General features: G+C 36.8%; 1 protein-coding gene across 1 annotated transcript in view; it reads right to left on the bottom strand.

The window, feature by feature from the left end:
• The window catches only part of LOC149842206 (magnesium transporter MRS2-1-like), a 49,758-nt gene extending 29,875 nt beyond the window's left edge, over positions 1-19,883 (bottom strand). Inside the window, exon 1 of the mRNA XM_089998994.1 lies at positions 19,256-19,883. Coding sequence (XP_089855120.1) covers positions 19,256-19,804 — 549 coding nt within the window. The 5' untranslated portion in view covers positions 19,805-19,883. The remainder of the gene's footprint in view (positions 1-19,255) is intronic.
• Positions 19,884-20,138: the final 255 nt, after the last annotated feature.

Raw genomic sequence — 20,138 nt, 5'->3', positions numbered from 1 at the left:
AAATTACATTACATGTTACATAGATTGGGTACATGGATCGGATCCTATGCACCTTTTTCAAGACATAACTAGCAACTTCTTCCACTTTGGGCAAATAGGTTTGATGTGCCCCGGTTTCTTACAAAAGTGGCATACAAGCTTGCTATAATCTATCTTTTCACCTTGACCACTTGAACTTTGGTTTTGATTTTTGAAGTGGGGAGGCTTGTAGGTCCTCAAGTTGCTCCCCGGTCTTGAGACGACATTAACACCTTTATTTTCTTCATTATTGGAGGGTGTTGCTAGAACACTCGAGTTATTCTTGCTTATACCTATATGAGTCTCTTCCCCACTTAGTTTAGTAATTACATCTTCAAGAGAGGGGGAAGTGAAGGCATATAGAAGAGAAGACGAAATTTGTTCGAATTTGGGCCTAAGCCCATTCAAGAAATTAAAAAAACGATCTTCCTCTAATTGTTTATGCCTAAGCTCAATAGCTTCTCCGCTCCATTTGGGCTCAAGCATGACAAGCTCATCTCAAATGAAAGACAACTCTGCGAAATACTCTCTAATAGTCATTTTGTTTTGTTGAAGGGTCAAGGCCCTTTTTTTAAGGTAATATTTGTAGGACAAATCCCTTGAAGTGTATATTTTTTCAAGATATTCCCACGCTTGAGAAGCTTTCTTGAACTTTATAATATTGGCATTAATTCTTGTCTCAACGGATGAGAAAATCCATGAGAGGATTTTAAAGTTCCTCATCTCCCATTATTCATGCTTCTTACTATAATCTTCAAGTGCCTTGGCTCTTTCTTCTCATTCAAGGATCTTTATTTTTCCTCTCTCCATCAAAGTGATTTTAGGCTCCGGTTCTGGAATCGAGCCTTGGACATAGCCTCAAAGCCCTTTTCCTTTATTATGAGCCTCCATGTTTCTGGCCCAAACGTGATAATTTGAGCCATTAAGTTTGAAACCGAGAGAGAAATGAGTCTTTTTCACCCATTAGAGAGGAGAAACAAGGAAAAAAGATACGTACCACAATAGAGATTTAGATTTTTCTTGATAGAAGAGGCTTCTAAAATATTGGATGAATAAGAGAATCCATGCTAATTGTCAAAATTTTGAGGGCACGTTTTTTGAGGCACTGATAAAATGAGAGAATCAACACGATCTTCTTTCTTCAACCTTGCTTTGATACCATGTGAAAGTATCTCCAACAAGATACTATAATCAAGACCCAATATTCTTGATGAAGGATAAGTGCACACATGCATAATAAGAACACTTATAACACTCGTGCACAAAGGCACAAACTAATCAATCTCACAAATGCACTAAAAGAAAGAATATAATCTTTATTGAACACTTGGGCTTTGACCCAAAGCCATGAGGAATTACAAGGGGAGAACCCTTATTTATAAGACACAAAAAGGAGCCTTAGAGGGGCCCAACGTCTATTTGAGTGGGCCCACAAAGGTACCTTTTGGTACAAAATAAAAAAAACAAAAAACAAAAATAAAAAAGAAAAGAAAGAAAAATTCAAACACATTCACGAAAATGAATGTGTAAAATTGAGAAAATGACTAAACTACCCCTATGACTAAAATAATGAAAAATATATATTTTATATATATAAATGGATAGATACATATACATATATATCATATATGTATCATCCTTTATATATATAAAATATATAAGGTTACAAGATTTCGGTAATATAATTTAACAATTTGTCACATATAATTGATGATTCTCACAATGAGGATTCTAATGATATTCGTGTATATACTCAGCATGAGGAGAATGAACATCAAAGTGCTTTCGATAGATACTCTCAAGACATCTCCTTAGAAGATCAAGTTGAAGAAACCCAACTTAGGCAATCCTTTAGGAATAGTAGACCTCCTCAAAAATTCGTGTCATATGACTTTTTCTCCAACATATAGAATTTGTCTAATGTTGATACATTCCTATAATGAGCCTTCCAAATTTAAAGAGATTAAGCAACATCCTCATTTAATTGATGCTACGAAACTTGAACTAGAAGCTCTTAACAAGGCAAACACTTGGACCATTGCAAGTCAACCATTAGGAAAAAAGGCTATTGGATGTAGATAGGTGTATAAGGTCAAAACTAAAAGCGATGTAACATTAGAAAGATACAAAGCTAGGTTAGTTGCTAAAGGATACACCCAAGAATATGAAATCGATTACGAAAAAACCTTTGCCCCGGTAGCTAGGATAATTAGTGTACGATCGCCTTAGCATCTATTAAGCAATAGCCTATCTATTAACTTATGTTAACAATGCATTTTTAAATTAAAATCTTTGAGAAGAAGTGTTTATGGATCCTCTGCCGGGTCTTGAAATTGGTAAAGAAAACGTTCTAAAACTTAACAAAGCTCTTTATGGTCTCAAACAAGCTCCAAAAGATTGGTATGATTTATTTAGCAAAGTAGTCTTTGCTAATGGTTTTTCCTCTTGTTATACTAATACTGCTTTATTTGTTAAGACTTTAGGAGATCACATAACTATGTTATTATTATATGTACATGATATGATCATCATTGGAAACAATAAAAAGAGCATTGAGCTTATTAAAAATATTCTCAAAAAAAAATTTGATATGTCTGACCTTGGTTTTTTAAGGTATTTTTTAGGGATTGAAGTTGCATACTCTCTTAGAGGGTATGTTCTATCTCAGATGAAGCTTGCATCGGACATTATTACTCAGTCTGGATTAACTGACGACAAGAAAGTGGAGACTTCAAAAGTAATCAATGACAAAATGAGAGCCAATGATGGAACTCCTTTAGCAGATCCCACTCCTTATCGTCAGCTGATTGGTTCACTAACATATTTGTCTATCAACAGGCCAGATATTACTCATGTTGTTCACAGTGCAAGTCAATTTCAGACTGCTCCTACTTCAATTCACATGGCGGCAGTTATAAAGATTATCAGATATTTAAAGGGCACCATAACAAAAGGACTATTCTTATCCTCCTTTTCATCTCTTAATTTACTTGCTTATACTGACTCTGATTGGGGAGTAGCCCCGATGATCGTATTTCTACAACAAGTTATTGTGTTTTTCTTGGAGAGCCACTAATTTTTTGTAGATGTAAGAAACAACAGAAAATTTCTCTTTCATCCACGGAGGCTGAGTACCGAGCGATGGTCACCACTACCACTGAACTTGTCTGGTTGAGAAGTTTGCTCAAAGATATTGCCATCCTTTTCTCTACTCCTTCGAAGTTGTGTTGCGACATAAAGAGTGCTATCTATATTGCCAGCAACCACACCTTCCATGAACAAACAAAGCACATAAAGATGGATTGTCACTATGTTCGCGATGAATTCTTATGAGGTACCCTTCAACTACCCTATGTTACTTCAGAGTATCATCTAGCGGACTTCTTTACCAAAGCTTTGCCATCCTCGCTTCTACTTTCACCTTAGCAAACTCTTGGTGATCTCACCATGTGTTTGAGGGAAGGTGTTAAATTGTATTCATAATTTCTATATATATCTACGTATATATAGAGAGAAAGACACATATACATATATATTCAATATATATGTCTACGTGTCTATCTAGATATATATATTTATTTTGTAATACCCACTAGGGGTAAAATAGTCATTTTACTTGTAACATGCATATTCATTTTGAATATGCTTCTTTTTTCTTCTTCTTTTTTTACTTTAACATTTTTTACATTATTGGAGGGGTCCACCATAGAGTCATTGGACCCCTCCAACAGTCATATTTATGACCGTTGGAGGGGCTCCAACGATTCTAAGGGAGCCCCTCCTTGGGTCCCATTTTGTGTATAAATAAGGGGCATTGCCCCATGTATTCAATAAGCTGCTTGAAGCTTTTTTATGTGAATGTTCTTATATTTTAGCTCTCTTTCTTATTTTTATGATTGTTGCCACTTTGTGGCTTATTGTATTATTGCCCATTAGTGGCCTATTGCTTATGTGCTTGTGCATTTTCTAATCACTTTGTGACATTATCTTTCCGCTCTAGTGTTTCGTGACAGAAATTGACTTGATCTGTGAACATCATGTGCTATATCAGGTCTCGTAATTAAAAGATAAAAAAAATATCCCGATAAGTTGTTTGTACGGTGTAGGATTTTCAAGTGGTTCTCCATCATCAATTTTCATCTTAGTATTAACAACCTCGAGAGTGTCAACGTACTTATCATCTGAGATATCAGACCTGACAACAATATCGAGAGTAAATTTAGATTTAGTCAATATATAACCTCTAAAAGAATAAGCTACTTCAATTTCAAGAAAATACTTTAAAAAACCCATACCAGTCATTTCAAAATGCTTTTTGAGAAGTTTTTTTATGTGTTCAACTCCTTGTTTGTCATCTCCAATGATAATCATGTCATCAACATAGAAAAGAAAAATAAGCATATCTGCATCAGAAACCTTAACAAACAAAGTTGTATCAGTCAAACAAGATTGAAATCCAATATCAAGCATAACTCGATTAAACCTGTTATACCATGCCTTCAGTGCTTATTTAAGACCATAAGGGGCTTTATCCAAACGAAGAGCTTTTCCTCTATGAATAGTTATACTAAGTGGTGCTTCCATATAAACTTCTTCAACTAAATTCTCATTAAGAAATGCATTCTTAATATCCAGCTGATATATAAAACATCTTCTTACAAAGGCTAAGGCTACCAAGGTCTTAACAATTGTCATTCTAGCAACTGGGGCAAAAGTTTATTCATAATCTATTTTATACTCTTGAGAATATCCATTGACAACTAATCTGGCTTTGTATCTTTCAAAAGTTTCATCACTCTTGGTTTTTACCTTATACACCCATCTACAACCTATAAGTTTTTTTCTTGGAAGAATGTCTTGAATAGTCCAAGTATTTGCTTATTCTAAGACATTTAGCTCTACCCTCATGGCTTCTACCCATTCAGAGTGTTCTTTTGCTTGAGCATAGGTTGATATTTTTGTATAAGAATGTATTAATGCATTGTATGCTTGACCTTCCAGTTTGTGTTTACATCTGGTTGTCAGTATATCTTTCAAGTGCACATGGACGTTTAGAATGACTACGCCTAGAATATTGTATACAACTTTGATCCTTATACAATTGCTCATCTCTAATCTCACTATTATGGGATTGTTCTCCACTCACTATATCATCTCTAAGTTCCTAACCTTTATCGAGATCAACATCACAATTGCATATTTTGGAATTAGATCTAATAAAAAAAATACTCAGTTCTTTTTGTAGTTTTTTCAATTTAAAAAACCTTTCTTTTTCTAAGAAAGACGCATTTCTCGAAACATAGAGTTTTTTGTTTCTAAAATTAAAGCATCTATAGTCTTTTTGGTTATTTGCATATCCCAAAAAGACACAAGGAATAGCACAAGGAGAAAGTTTATCATTTTTATTAGTAAAAACAAAATATTTACACCCAAAGACTTTCAATCTAGAATAATCAAGAATTAGTTTGAAAAGTTTTTCAATTAGTGAGATATTTTTCAAAGAAGAGTGACATTCTGTTTATAAGCTTCAACCAAAAAATCTTTAAGTACTTTGATTTGCAATAAACAAAGTTCTTGTTGTTTCTATAATGTGCCTATGCTTTCTTTCAGCTAAGTCATTCTGTTCCGGGTGTAAGGACAAGATTTTTGATATGTAATACCATTTAAATCTAGGTAGTCATTAAACTCTTTTGATAAAAATTCTCCCCCTAATCATTATGAAAGATAAAAATATTATCTTTGAATTTATTTTTGATTAAATGTGAAATATTTGAAAATGTAAGAAACTGTGTTTAAGAAAATAGATCTAAGTATATCTAGTAAAATCATCAATAAAAATTATATAATACACAAATTCACCCTTAGATATAACAGGTGTTGAGCCCCAAACATCCTGATGTATCAACTCTAAGCGGTTGGAAAGAAACAAAGCTTCTTTCTTGAAATGGTAATCTCTTTATTTTGTGAAAAATACAATCTTCACATGTAACATTTTTAGAGTTACAAAAAATTTTCATCTTTAGAAAATACTGAATTTTAGATACATTAGGATGGTCATTTGTGCCATAAATCCAAATCTAATTTCTAAACATTACAACAAAAAGTATTCTTGGGTAATTCAAAAAAATCTATGCAGTATAAGTCTCCTCTATGGCCTTCCTCAATCAACTTCTTTGACTGGTGATCCTTCACTCGACAACCATTAGAGGAGAAGAAAACATTACATCCATAGTCAGATAATTGAAAAACAAATAAAATGTTTAAATTTAATTTAAGAATATATTTAATATTTAAAATAACTTTTTTTTTGAATTTTGAAAAATATTTTTGAAATTCTCTATTCATTTTATCCCAAGAGATGTTCCATCAACAATAAATACATTTGACCCACTTGAGTTACGACATTCGGATAAAATATCACTATTTAGTGTAATGCGAAATGAAGTACCTGAGTCAAGAAGCCAACGAGATTTACCGAAATCAGAAAAGCCAAAGGAAGAAATTGTGGCTTCAGTTAATGAGGACACTCCTTTGAGTAGAGGTTAAAGAGCCTCCACTAGTGTCAAGGACATGTTTCTAATAGATGAGTCTTGAGAGGTTTTGACTTCACTTGACTCTTGTGGAGGACAAACCGAGAAAACCTTCTTCTCATAAGAACTTTTCAATTTAGGACAACAGGTTTTGACGTGTCCCAGTTCATGACAATAATAGCAAATAAATTTTTTCGTCTCATACTCATTGCCTTGTTTTCCATAATGCTCATTGTTTGGCCGTCCATAGTGTGGTGGTTGTTAAAACATATGTAATAATACCATAATACCCGATAGGGGTATTATGGTCATTTCACAAAGTACCCCATAGGGGTACTTATTTTGTTTCTCGTATTTCACTATTTTTTATTTTTCTTTTTATTTTTATTTTTGTATTTTTTGGATACCGAAAAGGGGCCCCACAATGGAGTCGTTGGGGCCCCCAACGGTCACATATGTGACCGTTGGGGGCTCCCAACGACTCTATTGGGAGCCCCTTTGGTCTCCTCTTCTTATAAATAGGGGGAACCCCCCATGTATGTTGTATTGCTCTTGAGAGCTCCTCTTCAATATTAGTGATATTATTTTTCATGTGTGTAGCCTTTTTATAAGGCCCTTTGTATATCCCTTAGTGGATTTTCTCTCTTGTGCTTGTTGCATTTGTCCGTGTGGGACATAGTGAATGCTTTAGCATTCTTGGTTTCTTCCGCTTATTTCATTACATGGTATCAGAGCCATAAGATCTTCTAAAGGTAAAATCTTGTCTCTCTCTACTTCCTTTCTTTCTCACATCTTCCTTGTGTAGCAATGGAAGTCAAGATCGATCTATCATTCAAACTCAATGGAAAAAATTACATGATGTGGGCATCCGCAATGGAGAATAATCTCAAAGGCAAGAAGCTTTGGGGTTATGTAATGGGAACCGTTCCGGAACCCCAACTTAAGCTCACAAAGATGGAAGGAGATCAAAAGAAAGCACTTGAAGGCGATGCTCGTCTCAAGGCCATTGAAGATTATAATCATCAAATGGAAGATTGGGAGAGCAACCATGCAAAAATCCTTGCATGGTTTATGAATAATGTCGAACTTAAGGTATGTGCAAATATTGCAAAATTCCGCCGGGCAAATGAAGCTTGGTTTTTTATGAAGGGTATGTTTACCCAAAAGGATCTTGCAAGAGCTTATTTCTTGCAAGAAAAAGTAAGAACCACAAAACAAGGCGACATGAGCATACAAGATTACTATAGTGCTCTAAATCCTTTGTGGGATGAATTGGCTCTTTTAGAGCCTAAATGGGTATCTATGGAGGATGTGGTTCTAAGACAAAAACAAATGGAACGAGATAGATTGTTTCAATTTTTATTTGAGCTTCGTCCCGAATTTGAACAAGTGAGATCCTCACTTCTCCATAGATCCACGTTTTCTCCCTTAGAAGAAGCTATTGCCGAGATTACTCAAGAAGAGACTAGGCATAGCATGGGTAAAAGCATAGAGGAAGTTCTTGCCGTATCTAAACCCGGCAATCATGTTAAAACATACAAACCACCTCATTTTGGTAAGCAAGGGAGTGGTGGAAGAAAAATGATTATATGTCACCATTGTTATGAGCCGGGACATATTAAACCCGTTTGCCCAAAGCTAAATGGGGCATTCAAGCCAAAGGTGGCTTCCGTTGAAGAATCCACCACCAAAGAAGATGACGGCAAGAACGGGGATCTCAAAGACACTCTTGGACAAATCTCCTTGGCTCTTCAACAAATCTTAAAGGTCACTTCTTCCACCTCCGGTGCCGCCATTGCCTCATCATCACCTCCCGGTACGTACTCTTGGATTTTAGATTCCGGAGCTTCTTTTCACATGACCCCTCATGAAAATGCATTAACCAATGTGCACACCAATTCAAAAATGTCTTGTGTCTCTACGGCCGATGGAACTTTTCTCAAAATAAATGGTGTTGGAACTCTTGATTCTAAAAATGTTCAAAATTTCCTTGTTCCAAAAGTTAGAATAGTTCCAAAATTAAATCTTAACCTCTTTTCCGTTTCTCAAATAGCCGACCATGGATGTGAAATATCTTTCTCATCCCAAGGGTGCTTTGTGCAGGATCTCCGGTCCGGGAAGCGGATTGGGCAAGGCCATAGGAAGGGAGACCTTTATTTTATGGATAATTTAATGCTTCCAAATACCTCATTTTGTACTTATGTCCAAGACAAAAATATTGAAACTTGGCATAAAAGGCTTGGACATCCAAGTTACTCTAAAATGTATCTTTTTCCTTTTGGACACAAGTTTTGTAAAGAAAAAGATATCAATTGCAAAGATTGCATTTTTGGCAAAATGAAGTCTACTCCTTTTCCTATTAGATCCTTTGTGACAACAAGACCTTTTGAATTGGTGCATTCCGATGTTTGGGGGCCATCTCCGGTTCTATCTAAAGGTGGTTATTCATATTATGTTACTTTTATTGATGATTATACTAGATATGTATGGATTTATTTTCTTAACTTTAAATCAGAAGTTTTTAACTTCTTTAAAGAATTCCATGCAAAAATTCAAAATCAATTTCAAAGTCAAATATCCATTCTTAGATCCGATTCGGGTGGAGAATACTTATCAAATGATTTTCAAGCATATCTAAAACAACATGACATTTGTCATCAAAAATCTTGCCCAAGAACTCCTCAACAAAACGGTCTAGCGGAAAGAAAACATAGGCATATTTTGGAAACCACTAGATCCTTACTCATTTCTAAAAATATTCCTAAAAATTTTTGGACCGAAGCCGTGTTAACCTCCACCTATTTAATCAATAGGATGCCATCTTCAAAATTGAATAATATCTCTCCTTATGAAAAACTTTTTAATATGACACCCGACTACAATCGTCTTCGGATTTTTGGGTGTAAATGCTTTGTTCTTTTACATAAAAGAGATAAATTGTCACCTAAAGCAATAGAATGTGTATTTTTAGGATATGGTGAAAATAAAAAAGGCTATAGATGCTTTGATCATAAAAACAATAAGTTATTTGTCTCCAAAGATGTAACCTTTTTAGAAGATGAGAATGGATTTGACATATTGGAAAAATCAAATGAAATTGATTATATGTTTATCAATGATCTTTTAGAAGATTCAAATGATGACTCTTTGAGTCATCCGGAAATTTTAGAAAATACTCATGATTCTCATGATGATGATGTATCACCAACTAATGGTGACAATCTCCAAGTATACACTCGGCGTGAGGAAGCCCAACCTATTAGTGCTTTAGAAAAATTCTTGCGGCTTAATGAACCCCTAGAAGAAACCTCCCTTAGGCGTTCTTCTAGAGAATCAATTCCACCTAATAGGTTTGTCTCATATGAAACTCTTTCACCTAAATATAGAGCTTGTCTAATAGCCTTGCATTCTTACTATGAACCCTCCCATTATAATCAAGCAAAAAGTATACCTCATTGGGTTGAAGCAATGAAAGTTGAACTAGATGCTTTAAATAAAGCTAAAACTTGGGAAATAGTTCACCTTCCTCCAAATAAGAAAGCTATAGGATGTCGATGGGTCTACAAAGTCAAAACAAAAAGTGATGGTTCCCTAGAGCGCTATAAAGCTAGATTAGTTGCTAAGGGATACTCACAAGAATATGGCATCGATTATGAGGAGACTTTTGCTCCCGTGGCTCGCATGACAAGCGTTAGAACTTTAATTGCGGTAGCATCATCTAAGAAATGGCCTATATTCCAATTAGATGTTAAAAATGCCTTTCTTAATGGTCAGTTGAATGAAGAAGTATATATGGATCCTCCGCCGGGAATCAGTGTTAACCAAGGTCAAACCCTTCGGTTATTAAAAGCCTTATATGGTCTTAAACAAGCCCCTAAGGCTTGGTATGATAGATTTAGTGCTATCATGTTACAATTGGGATTTCGCTCATGTTATACTGACACTGCTCTTTTTGTTAAAAATGCAGGTAATAGTATCATCATCCTTCTGCTTTATGTTGATGATATGATCATCACTGGCAATGATGAAAGCGGTATTCTTAAAGTTAAAAATATGTTAAAACATAATTTTGATATGTCTGATCTGGGTTTTCTCAGGTACTTTCTTGGCATAGAAGTTGCATACTCTCCTCGAGGGTATATACTGTCACAGATGAAGCTTGCTGCAGACATATGCTCCAAATCTGGGATTTCAGATGATAAAAAGGTGGAGACTCCCGAGGTTATCAATGCTAAACTACGACTGGAGGATGGAGTTCTGCTGGACGATCCTACGCCCTACAGGCAACTCATAGGCTCCCTCACCTATCTGACTATCACCAGGCCCGATATTGCTCATGCTGTGCACTCTGCAAGCCAATTTCAGCATGCTCCTACATCTGTGCATATGAGTGCTGTGCTCCGGATCATTCGATATATTAAAAATACTTTGACTAAAGGGCTATTCCTATCCTCAATCTCTTCCTTAGATTTACTAGCTTATACTGATGCTGACTGGGGAGGAAACCCAAATGATCGAATCTCAACTACTGGCTTTTGTGTATTCCTAGGAGATTCGCTAATTGCTTGGAGGTGCAAGAAACAGCAGAAAGTCTCATTGTCTTCTACTGAAGCAGAATACAGGGCTATGGCAACCACTACAATGGAGCTGGTGTGGCTTCGAAGTCTTCTTCAAGATATGGGAGTCGAAATTACCGGGGCTTCGAAGCTTTGTTGCGACAACAAAAGTGCTATCTACATTGCCAGCAACCACACTTTCCATGAGAGGACGAAACATATTGAAATGGATTGTCATTATGTACGTGATGAATATCTTCGTGGGACAGTAACACTGCCATATGTCACTTCAGAATATCAACTTGCTGATTTCTTCACCAAAGCCCTGCCTGCTCCTCGCTTCTTGTTCCTCCTTGGCAAACTTTCGGTCATTCCCCCGTAAAGTTTGAGGGGGGGTGTTAAAACATATGTAATAATACCATAATACCCGATAGGGGTATTATGGTTATTTCACAAAGTACCCCATAGGGGTACTTATTTTGTTTCTCGTATTTCACTATTTTTTATTTTTCTTTTTATTTTTATTTTTGTATTTTTTGGATACCGAAAAGGGGCCCCACAATGGAGTCGTTGGGGCCCCCAACGGTCACATATGTGACCGTTGGGGGCTCCCAACGACTCTATTGGGAGCCCCTTTGGTCTCCTCTTCTTATAAATAGGGGGAACCCCCCATGTATGTTGTGTTGCTCTTGAGAGCTCCTCTTCAATATTAGTGATATTATTTTTCATGTGTGTAGCCTTTTTATAAGGCCCTTTGTATATCCCTTAGTGGATTTTCTCTCTTGTGCTTGTTGCATTTGTCCGTGTGGGACATAGTGAATGCTTTAGCATTCTTGGTTTCTTCCGCTTATTTCATTACAGTGGTTTGTAGATACGAACATAGTTTTTTGGTCTCGATATGGCTAGAACTGAGTCATAGTTTCCCAGTCTCGATACAGCTAGAACTAAGTTACTCTTTCATACTTAATTCTTCTATAGTGTCTTCAATTGAGGGAATTTCCCCTCAACGAAGAAGAACGGATTTGGTGGAATCAAATTGCGACCTCAATCCATTGATGAATTGGTAAAATGCTTTGCATCTATTTGATTTTGCAAAGTTCTATATCTTCGGGACTGTCATTTTGGTTCAAGAAGAGCCAACTCTTCCCAAAGTTCGGATAATTCATTATAGTATTCTTTAATACTTTTGTCCCCTTGAGTTATATTCCAGAGCACTCCAACATCAATTAAGCACCACCAATCTATCACTTGAAGAGCACAATCATGATCTCAAGAGATATTAAAGAATAGGAGTTACAAATGAGCTCCAACACTTTAAAGCTTTGAGTGACATGCTTCCCGATGCACCAAGAAAAAATTCAGCTTGATCGCCTTGCTCTGATACCATGAAAGGAAATAAGAACCTCCAACAAAGTTCACCAAATCACCAAAGTGAATACACAAAGAACCACAAGAATGAGTTCACTTACAAAATCCATAAAGGGGCAAACAAAAGAGGCTCACAATCTTAAAAATAATACTTTATTGATAAACCACATATCCAAAAAAGCATTACATTTGAGAGGGGAGTCATCCCTTATTTATATACATCCACAATAGTCTCATAGAGACGTTGGAGTAGGTCCCCAACGTCTCTTTTGACTAGTCAACTTTGTGTTGACTAGTTCAAAAGAAGCCAAAACAAAAACAGAAAAAATCCTAGTTAACTATCTTAGTTACATTGCAATATATATATATATATACATGTATGTGTAGAAAATACATACATATATGCATATATTGCGTGTACATATATACAATGTATGTATATATAATTTTAACAGTAGTTACCCTGCATAAATGTGGAACATGGGGGATATAGACAAGCCTATTAATAAAAATGTAGTTCGGTCTAAGTGGGTTTATAAGTTCAACTACAAATTTGAAAACAACTTCGAAACATATAAAGCCTGATTAATAGCAAAAGGATACACATAGGAGTATGGTCCTAATCATGATGAAACATCTTTTTGTGATAAAAATGAGAAATATTCATGTGATTCTCTCATTATTTACTAGTTATGGTCGACACATAGAACGACTTGACGTGAATAATGCTTTCCCATATGGAAATCTAAATGAGGAAGTCTACATAGAACAATTGGATGGATGTTATGTAGGAGACTCAAGGCTTAAGGTGTGCAAACTAAGAAGGATGACATGCTCTTAAAGAAGCTTGACATTCTTGATTTGAGAGCATTTGTAATGCATTTCATGGATTTTTAGAAAAGTCAAAATGACCATTTTCTATTTGCATTTAGAAAGACTAAATGCATAACCATTATTTTGTTACATGTAGAAAATATAGAAACTTTTGACACACACACCAAAAGTGAAATGACTTTCATAAAAAGTTTCATATGAAAGAGCCTGGTCCACTGAGATATTTCTCTGGAGCAAAGGCATATCGTAGGCTGGATGTCTACTTCTTTCATAATACAAATATACTCATGATCTACTTCAAAAGTCACATGTGGTCAATTGCAAACCCACTTAGAGTCCAACATCATTGAACAAACATTTATTGTAAAATGAAAACAGATTTTATTCAACATTTAGAGAGGCGTAGAAACATTGATGGTGTATTTCAATATCTATCATTTATTACGCCTGATGTTATATTTGATGTGGATCAAGCATCCCAGTACATGCATGCTCCTAGATTGCTATGGAGTCCATAAAGAGAATATTAAACTACATTAAGGCAACCTTAATAAATGACAGTTTACAAAGTTCCTCAACAAAGGATCCTATCTTCAATGCCCTTGAACATGATAGCATACTCAAATGTAGACTTGGTTGAAAACTTGGAACTCCAATACAAGGAGATCTGCATTGAGATATATTATTTGAGAAATCATTTCTAGCAAGAAGCAACAAACAATTTCTTTCTCTAGTACATAAGTGAAATATAGAGCAATTTGTGGATGTTATTCAAAAGTTTTACATGGATAATAAACTTGTTAACTGTATCAGCTTTCAAGTCTCAAAGTCTGTTCTATACTTGGACAATAAAAGTGCAGGTTCCATATACATTGAATTTAGTTTAACATAGAGTACCTAGGGACGTTCTCTGGTGGACAATGATGAAGAAAGGTGTTTCTCTCAAGTACATTAGTATAATTAAAGATATGTATGAAGGAGTAGTAACCAATGTCCGCACTTGTGGAGGGGTGACAACCAATTTTCCGATTACGGTTGGGTTACATCAAGGATCTGCTTTAAGCCCTTTCCTATTTGCGATAGTGATGGATGAGCTTACGAGATCAATTCAAGAAAATGTACCGTGGTGTATGTTGTTTGCTGATGATATTGTTTTGATTGATGAGTCTAGAGCTGGGGTTAATGCTAAGTTAGAATTATGGAGACAGACATTGGAAGCTAGAGGTTTTAAGTTGAGTAAGAGTAAGACTGAATATATGGAATGTCGGTTTAGTAAGCAACGAAGTAGTGATGGGAGTGTAGTGAAGCTTGGTGAGCAAGATATACCGGTGAATGATTATTTCAAATATTTGGGATCCATCATTCAAAAGTATGGAGAAATTGATGGAGATGTAAATCATAGGATAAAGGTTGGGTGGATGAAATGGAATAGTGCTACTGGAGTGCTGTGCGATCGTAGAATGCCATTGCGGTTGAAGGGAAAGTTTTATAGGACGACTATTAGACCCGCTTTACTATATGGTACGGAATGTTGGGCTGCCAAGAGACATCATATTCAAAAAATGAGTGTAGCTGAGATGCGGATGCTTAGATGGATGTGTGGAAATACAATAAAAGATAAGATTCGGAACGAAGAGATACGTAAGAAGGTAGGTGTTGCACCCATTGAGAATAAGATGCGAGAGAATCGTTTACGGTGGTTTGGACATATTCGGCGAAGGCCTAATGATGCTCCAGTTAGAAGGTTGGAGAAATGGGAAAATATATTAGTTAAAAGAGGTAGGGGTAGGCCTAGGAAGACTTGGATGGAGATGATAGGAAAGGATATGAATGCTTTGAACCTCACCGAGGACATGGCGTTGGATAGAAATGATTGGAGGAAAAGGATTCATGTGGAAGACCCAAAATGAATTTCTTTTTTGGTTCATATCGCTGACCCCAATTGTTTTGGGATGAAGGCGTAGTTGTTGTTGTTGTTGTTGTATAACAAAATCACACATTGTGCTGGACAATCACTTTGTGATGAGAAGATTGAATCTCAAGAGCTAGAGACAGTTTGTATATGGAAAACATCAAGTGACTGCTTTATTTACCAAAGCATTAACCAAGGCATTGGTATCTGAAAAAAAACTTGTTCATGTCATTATACATGTATAGCTTGAGTGTGACAGTTGGAACATGTGATAGTGATGGCATTCTTGTAATATGTGAGACCATGTGAGCATATATTTCATTATTGATATTACCTAACAAGTCAATCCACTATGTTAGGAAATGCATATGTAATACAAAAGGGACACCCAGCCCTGATCAATCATTAAGGGCTTGGGATGTTCATAGTGACCTCTTTTCTTCTCTTTCTATTGTTTGCAACTTTTGTAAGTTGTTTCATGGCACAAGCCACCTATTGGCATGAAGAAGGTTCACATTGTCCTCTTCCTAGTGAATTTTTTTGTCAACAATCCTTTAATGACTTTCCAATGAACTATAAGAACAAACAGGAAAAAAAAACCATTAAGAAGTTATGGCACCGGTCATAGCCAGACAAATCCTACTCCTGAGAAAAGGTAAACCATATATCCTTGATTCCAAAAGGTAGAGGCCAGAAAATAAGGGATATTCAAAAGATCTTGACTTTCCCAATTTTTAGTAGCAATCATGTTTAACATGAAGGTTGACCTGCTCGAGAGATGTCCTCGGTATTCGGGGGCTCCAGCCAAGTGATGATGTTTAAAAAGAAACGATGCTTACCTCATCTGGCAGGATATAAAATTGACATTGAAAAGAAAGCCTCCACTTATTGCAATAGACGTCACTAATGTTGAAACTCAATCTTATTAGTGGTCCATCCTTGATTTAAGCCTTTTTCTTCAGATAGTATCATCATATTTAGTCATTTAGAAAATAAAGTAAATTTTTTTAGCAATAGCAGGCCACTTACCCACCTATTCTAATGTTTGGTGGACTCAAAACTCCCTCTCTATGTGGAGTGAGAGACAAATGGCTGGGACAAAAAAGTTGTTAATAATATTCCTTCTTCTTCATCTTCCAAAAAAGGAAAAAAAAAACAGAAAAGAAATCAATAACCACAGAAGCCTCAATCTCCTCATTCACAGAATGCAGGTCCCATCCCTAAATCAACATACACCCGTTCATCATGCTTTGAGGAAACACTTGGCAAATGTGTTTTCTTAGAACAGAAACTAGCGAAAATTTTTCCGCAGCAGCCAAGTATTCTGCTTCTCAATTTCTATCTCAGAAATGGAGGAAGGAATCATGATTTCTTTATAATGTCTGAGGCTAATCACTATGACAGGTTGAAATATGGCATAATCTCTCCAGCATGCTATAGATGGTGTCTTCAAGAGTGGCAGCCAGCAACAGTAGATAGGATTGCCCCTACAACTGTTTGACTGCTTCAGTCACCAGTACATATTTGTATGTATAGATACATTACCATTCTGGTGTCAGTCTCATTATTATTCTTGATTGTTTTATTTCTCACTACCTAGTTTTCGTCAACATCAAGCTTCAATGGTAAGAATTATCTTATAACTATAGTTGTTTTATTAGGCAACAAGCATATTAGAGAAAGAGCACTCTATGCCAGAGTGACTCAGATTTTTTAATACAATCAAAACTGGTATTCACATCTGCGAGAGAGGACTGCTTTGCAATATTTACCAAAGCTTCTTGAAACCTCAGAAGCTTGCTTTGGAAGTGTGAAACTGCAAGCTTATTTCACACTTCCAAAACTTTATGAGAAACTCTTTTTCTACATTTATGTTTCCATGTAAAATCTACAATTTTTGATAAAGGGGCTTAAAATATATTTTAAGTAAAATACATAGGTTATAGCTACATTTTTGTTGTTTCCTACTTGTTTCCACTGTTTCTTATTTGCCTCCCCTTATGCTTACTATACATATCAGGCTTCATGCATTTAAGCATTTCTTAAATACTTGCTTGTCATTTCATGTTTGTGCATCATTTACTCTTGTCTACTTATGTTGGTAACTATGAGTTGTAATTGAATCTGAAACATCAATTCCAATTTTGGTGAATCCTCTATAAAGCACTGAAGAGTAAAAAAAATCATAGGCTACAGAACAATCTCATAATATACATGAAAATTTGATACAGAGCTTGAGTAGATGTTCTTCTTAAGGTAATAAGAGATCCAAACTATGTCACATAGGTGCGGGTGCGGATGCGGCACTTTAAAAAAACTTGGGTGCGGGGGTGTGGGGAGGATATATATATAAATTTTTTAACAGTTTTAAGTTAACGCTACATGTATTTGTGTGCATTTATGTATTTATATATATAATATAGATAAAAATGGATTTGATTAGGGTTAACTGAATATACTTTTGGATAGAAATGGACCTCAGTGTGGTTGACTTCACCTAACACAAAGGAAGCTGTGTCCAAGTGTCGCACCCACCTGGGTGTGGGTGCGACGTGGGTGCGGTGCCCCTGTTAGAAGAGTCCGTGTGACATAGGATCCAAACTATAGAGAAATGCAGGGAAAGACCAATAGGAACTGAATAGAAATTTTTTAAGGAGGAAGTGGTTCCACTATAAATCTGCAATTCTGCTAGTACATTGTTCTCATGAGAACACTATTTCGATGGAAAAAGGCGAAAGGCACCTAATACTTGAAATATTTATTCATTAATTCTCAACAAAAAGATGACAACTTTTCATCTTGTCTGGTGAAGCTCATTGAAGCTTTTTCTTCAGCAGGCGACATTACTAGCAATATTTTTATGGCTGGTAAATGAGCCAAATGAACCAAACATGAGGTGTTCAAGCTCAGCTCATTTTTGTGGTGAGTTAAACCAAGCTAGGGCTAAAGGAGAAAAGAAAAATTACATTGCCTCAAAGATGAAAGTAAGAGGATCTGAACTCTGAACCTATTGAGTCACACTCAAGCTGACTCGTTTACAGAAGAAATATAATTGTTTCAAAGCTGAAAGCAATTGGATTTGAACTCTAAAACCATTGCCTGCAAGTCAAATATTTTGAATATTTATTTTATGCTACGTTATGTGATGCAAGATATATGTAAAAAATATTTGTTACTACTTAATGAGCCTGTACAAGCCGAGCAGAGCCAAACACCTGTTGGTTGTGTTCAGCTTGATGAGCCTATTTTACGGGTTCAAACGAGCTGAGCACGAGCCAAACAATGAGCGGCTTCTCTCATTTCCCAGCCCTAGTTAGAGGGACTTGCATAGGACAATATTTTCCAAGCTAAGGCTCCAAAGTCCCACAACGACTACATAGATGATGATCAAACAAAAGGAAAATGACCCATTAGATAAGGTCGCTGAAAAGAATATCCTACTGCAGAATCAAAATTAGCTTTTCCATCATTGCCCAAAAATTTAATAAAATAAATGCACTTGGTTATATCTAAGCTTGTGATGAATTCATTCAATGCTGACGTAACAAAAAACTTGAAATTTGACGTAGTTGAGTGGAATTTGGGAATACAGACAGAAACAAATTCTTGACGGCAACTTGAAATTTGACGTAGTTGAGAGGAATTTGGGAATACAGACAGAAACAAACTCTGACGGCATCTCGAGCTGAACTATTATTGATGTCGTTCTTTGTGAAACACTGATGTGCTTATCTAGTCCTATATTCCAATTTGCATTTGGTGGATGGATTTGAATCTTGAGACAAATAAATTCATCATTCAAATCCCTGAATCACACTACCTACCGTTCAATGGTCAAAACCCTTGAAGAATCAACAGCTACCTACCGTTCAATGATCAAAACCTCCAAATTCCAATAATCTACAATTCACTAATCAAAAGTTCAAAACTAACCCAGAAAATCCAACCGCCCACAATTCAATAATCAAAACCAAAATAACCCACGAACCCAATCATAACAAATGCCCAAAAAAACCAACTCGAAGCGACCAACATACCTGCGCATCAAGGAATGTACACGCCGCCTCGAGAGCGACCTCGAGCGCCCGGAACTCGAACGGCAAGCTATCCGCGGGCGACTGACCGCCGTAGACGTCGTCGAAATTGGGAATCGACGCCGCAGAGCCCCTCCTGCCGGTCAGCGAGCCGTTGAGGCGCCTCTGCAGCTCGACGACGTACTGGAGAACGTAGCTGTCGAGGGAGTTGAGGAGGAGGACCTCGTCCGCGGTGATTATGCACCGAATCTGCTCGAGGTTGACGACGATGGCGTTCTCTCGGCCGAGGATAGTCGACGGGTACACGAAGAGCGGGTCGAGGAGGCGGAGGTCGCGGGCAGGGAGGTCGCAGCGGCGCATCACGGCAAACTTGTCGAGCTCGATGATCTGGGAGTTGCCGGAAGCATCGACGCGGATCCATGAGCGGACGCCGTGTCCGCGCTTCTTGAGGCCGAGGAAGTCGAGGCCGTGGAAGAGAGGGCGGGAGGAGGAGGAGGAAGAGGTGGTGGTGGGTTTCGGTGGGAGGAGCCGCTCTTTAAGGTCCGATGCCATTGATAATGATGATGGGTTCGGTGGGTGGCGAGGAAGAGAGATCTTTTAGTTTAGTTGGTCCGTGACTCAAATAGAAAGACGGTCTCTTTATTTCAATAAAAGGGGAGGGGTGATGCCCCTCTCTCATGATTCCCCTGCCACACCTCACGCTATCTATGGCAAGTCTTATTAATTATAGCCTCCATCTCACGATCGTAGCTTGTCACTGCTCCAGGGATTAACCAAGTCGCCAGATCCAAATAGGTCTGGTTTGGGTAGGATATCCAAAGCCAGATTTACTGACCCACTTCAAGATCGTTAAAATAGTCGGTTCTCATAGTTGGTCGGTCTCCAA

Source organism: Nuphar pumila, chromosome 3 (genome assembly GCF_984573655.1).
Source record: "Nuphar pumila chromosome 3, dmNupPumi1.hap1.1, whole genome shotgun sequence".
Classification (NCBI taxonomy): domain Eukaryota; kingdom Viridiplantae; phylum Streptophyta; class Magnoliopsida; order Nymphaeales; family Nymphaeaceae; genus Nuphar; species Nuphar pumila.
This window is presented reverse-complemented; position numbering and strand designations above follow the sequence as displayed.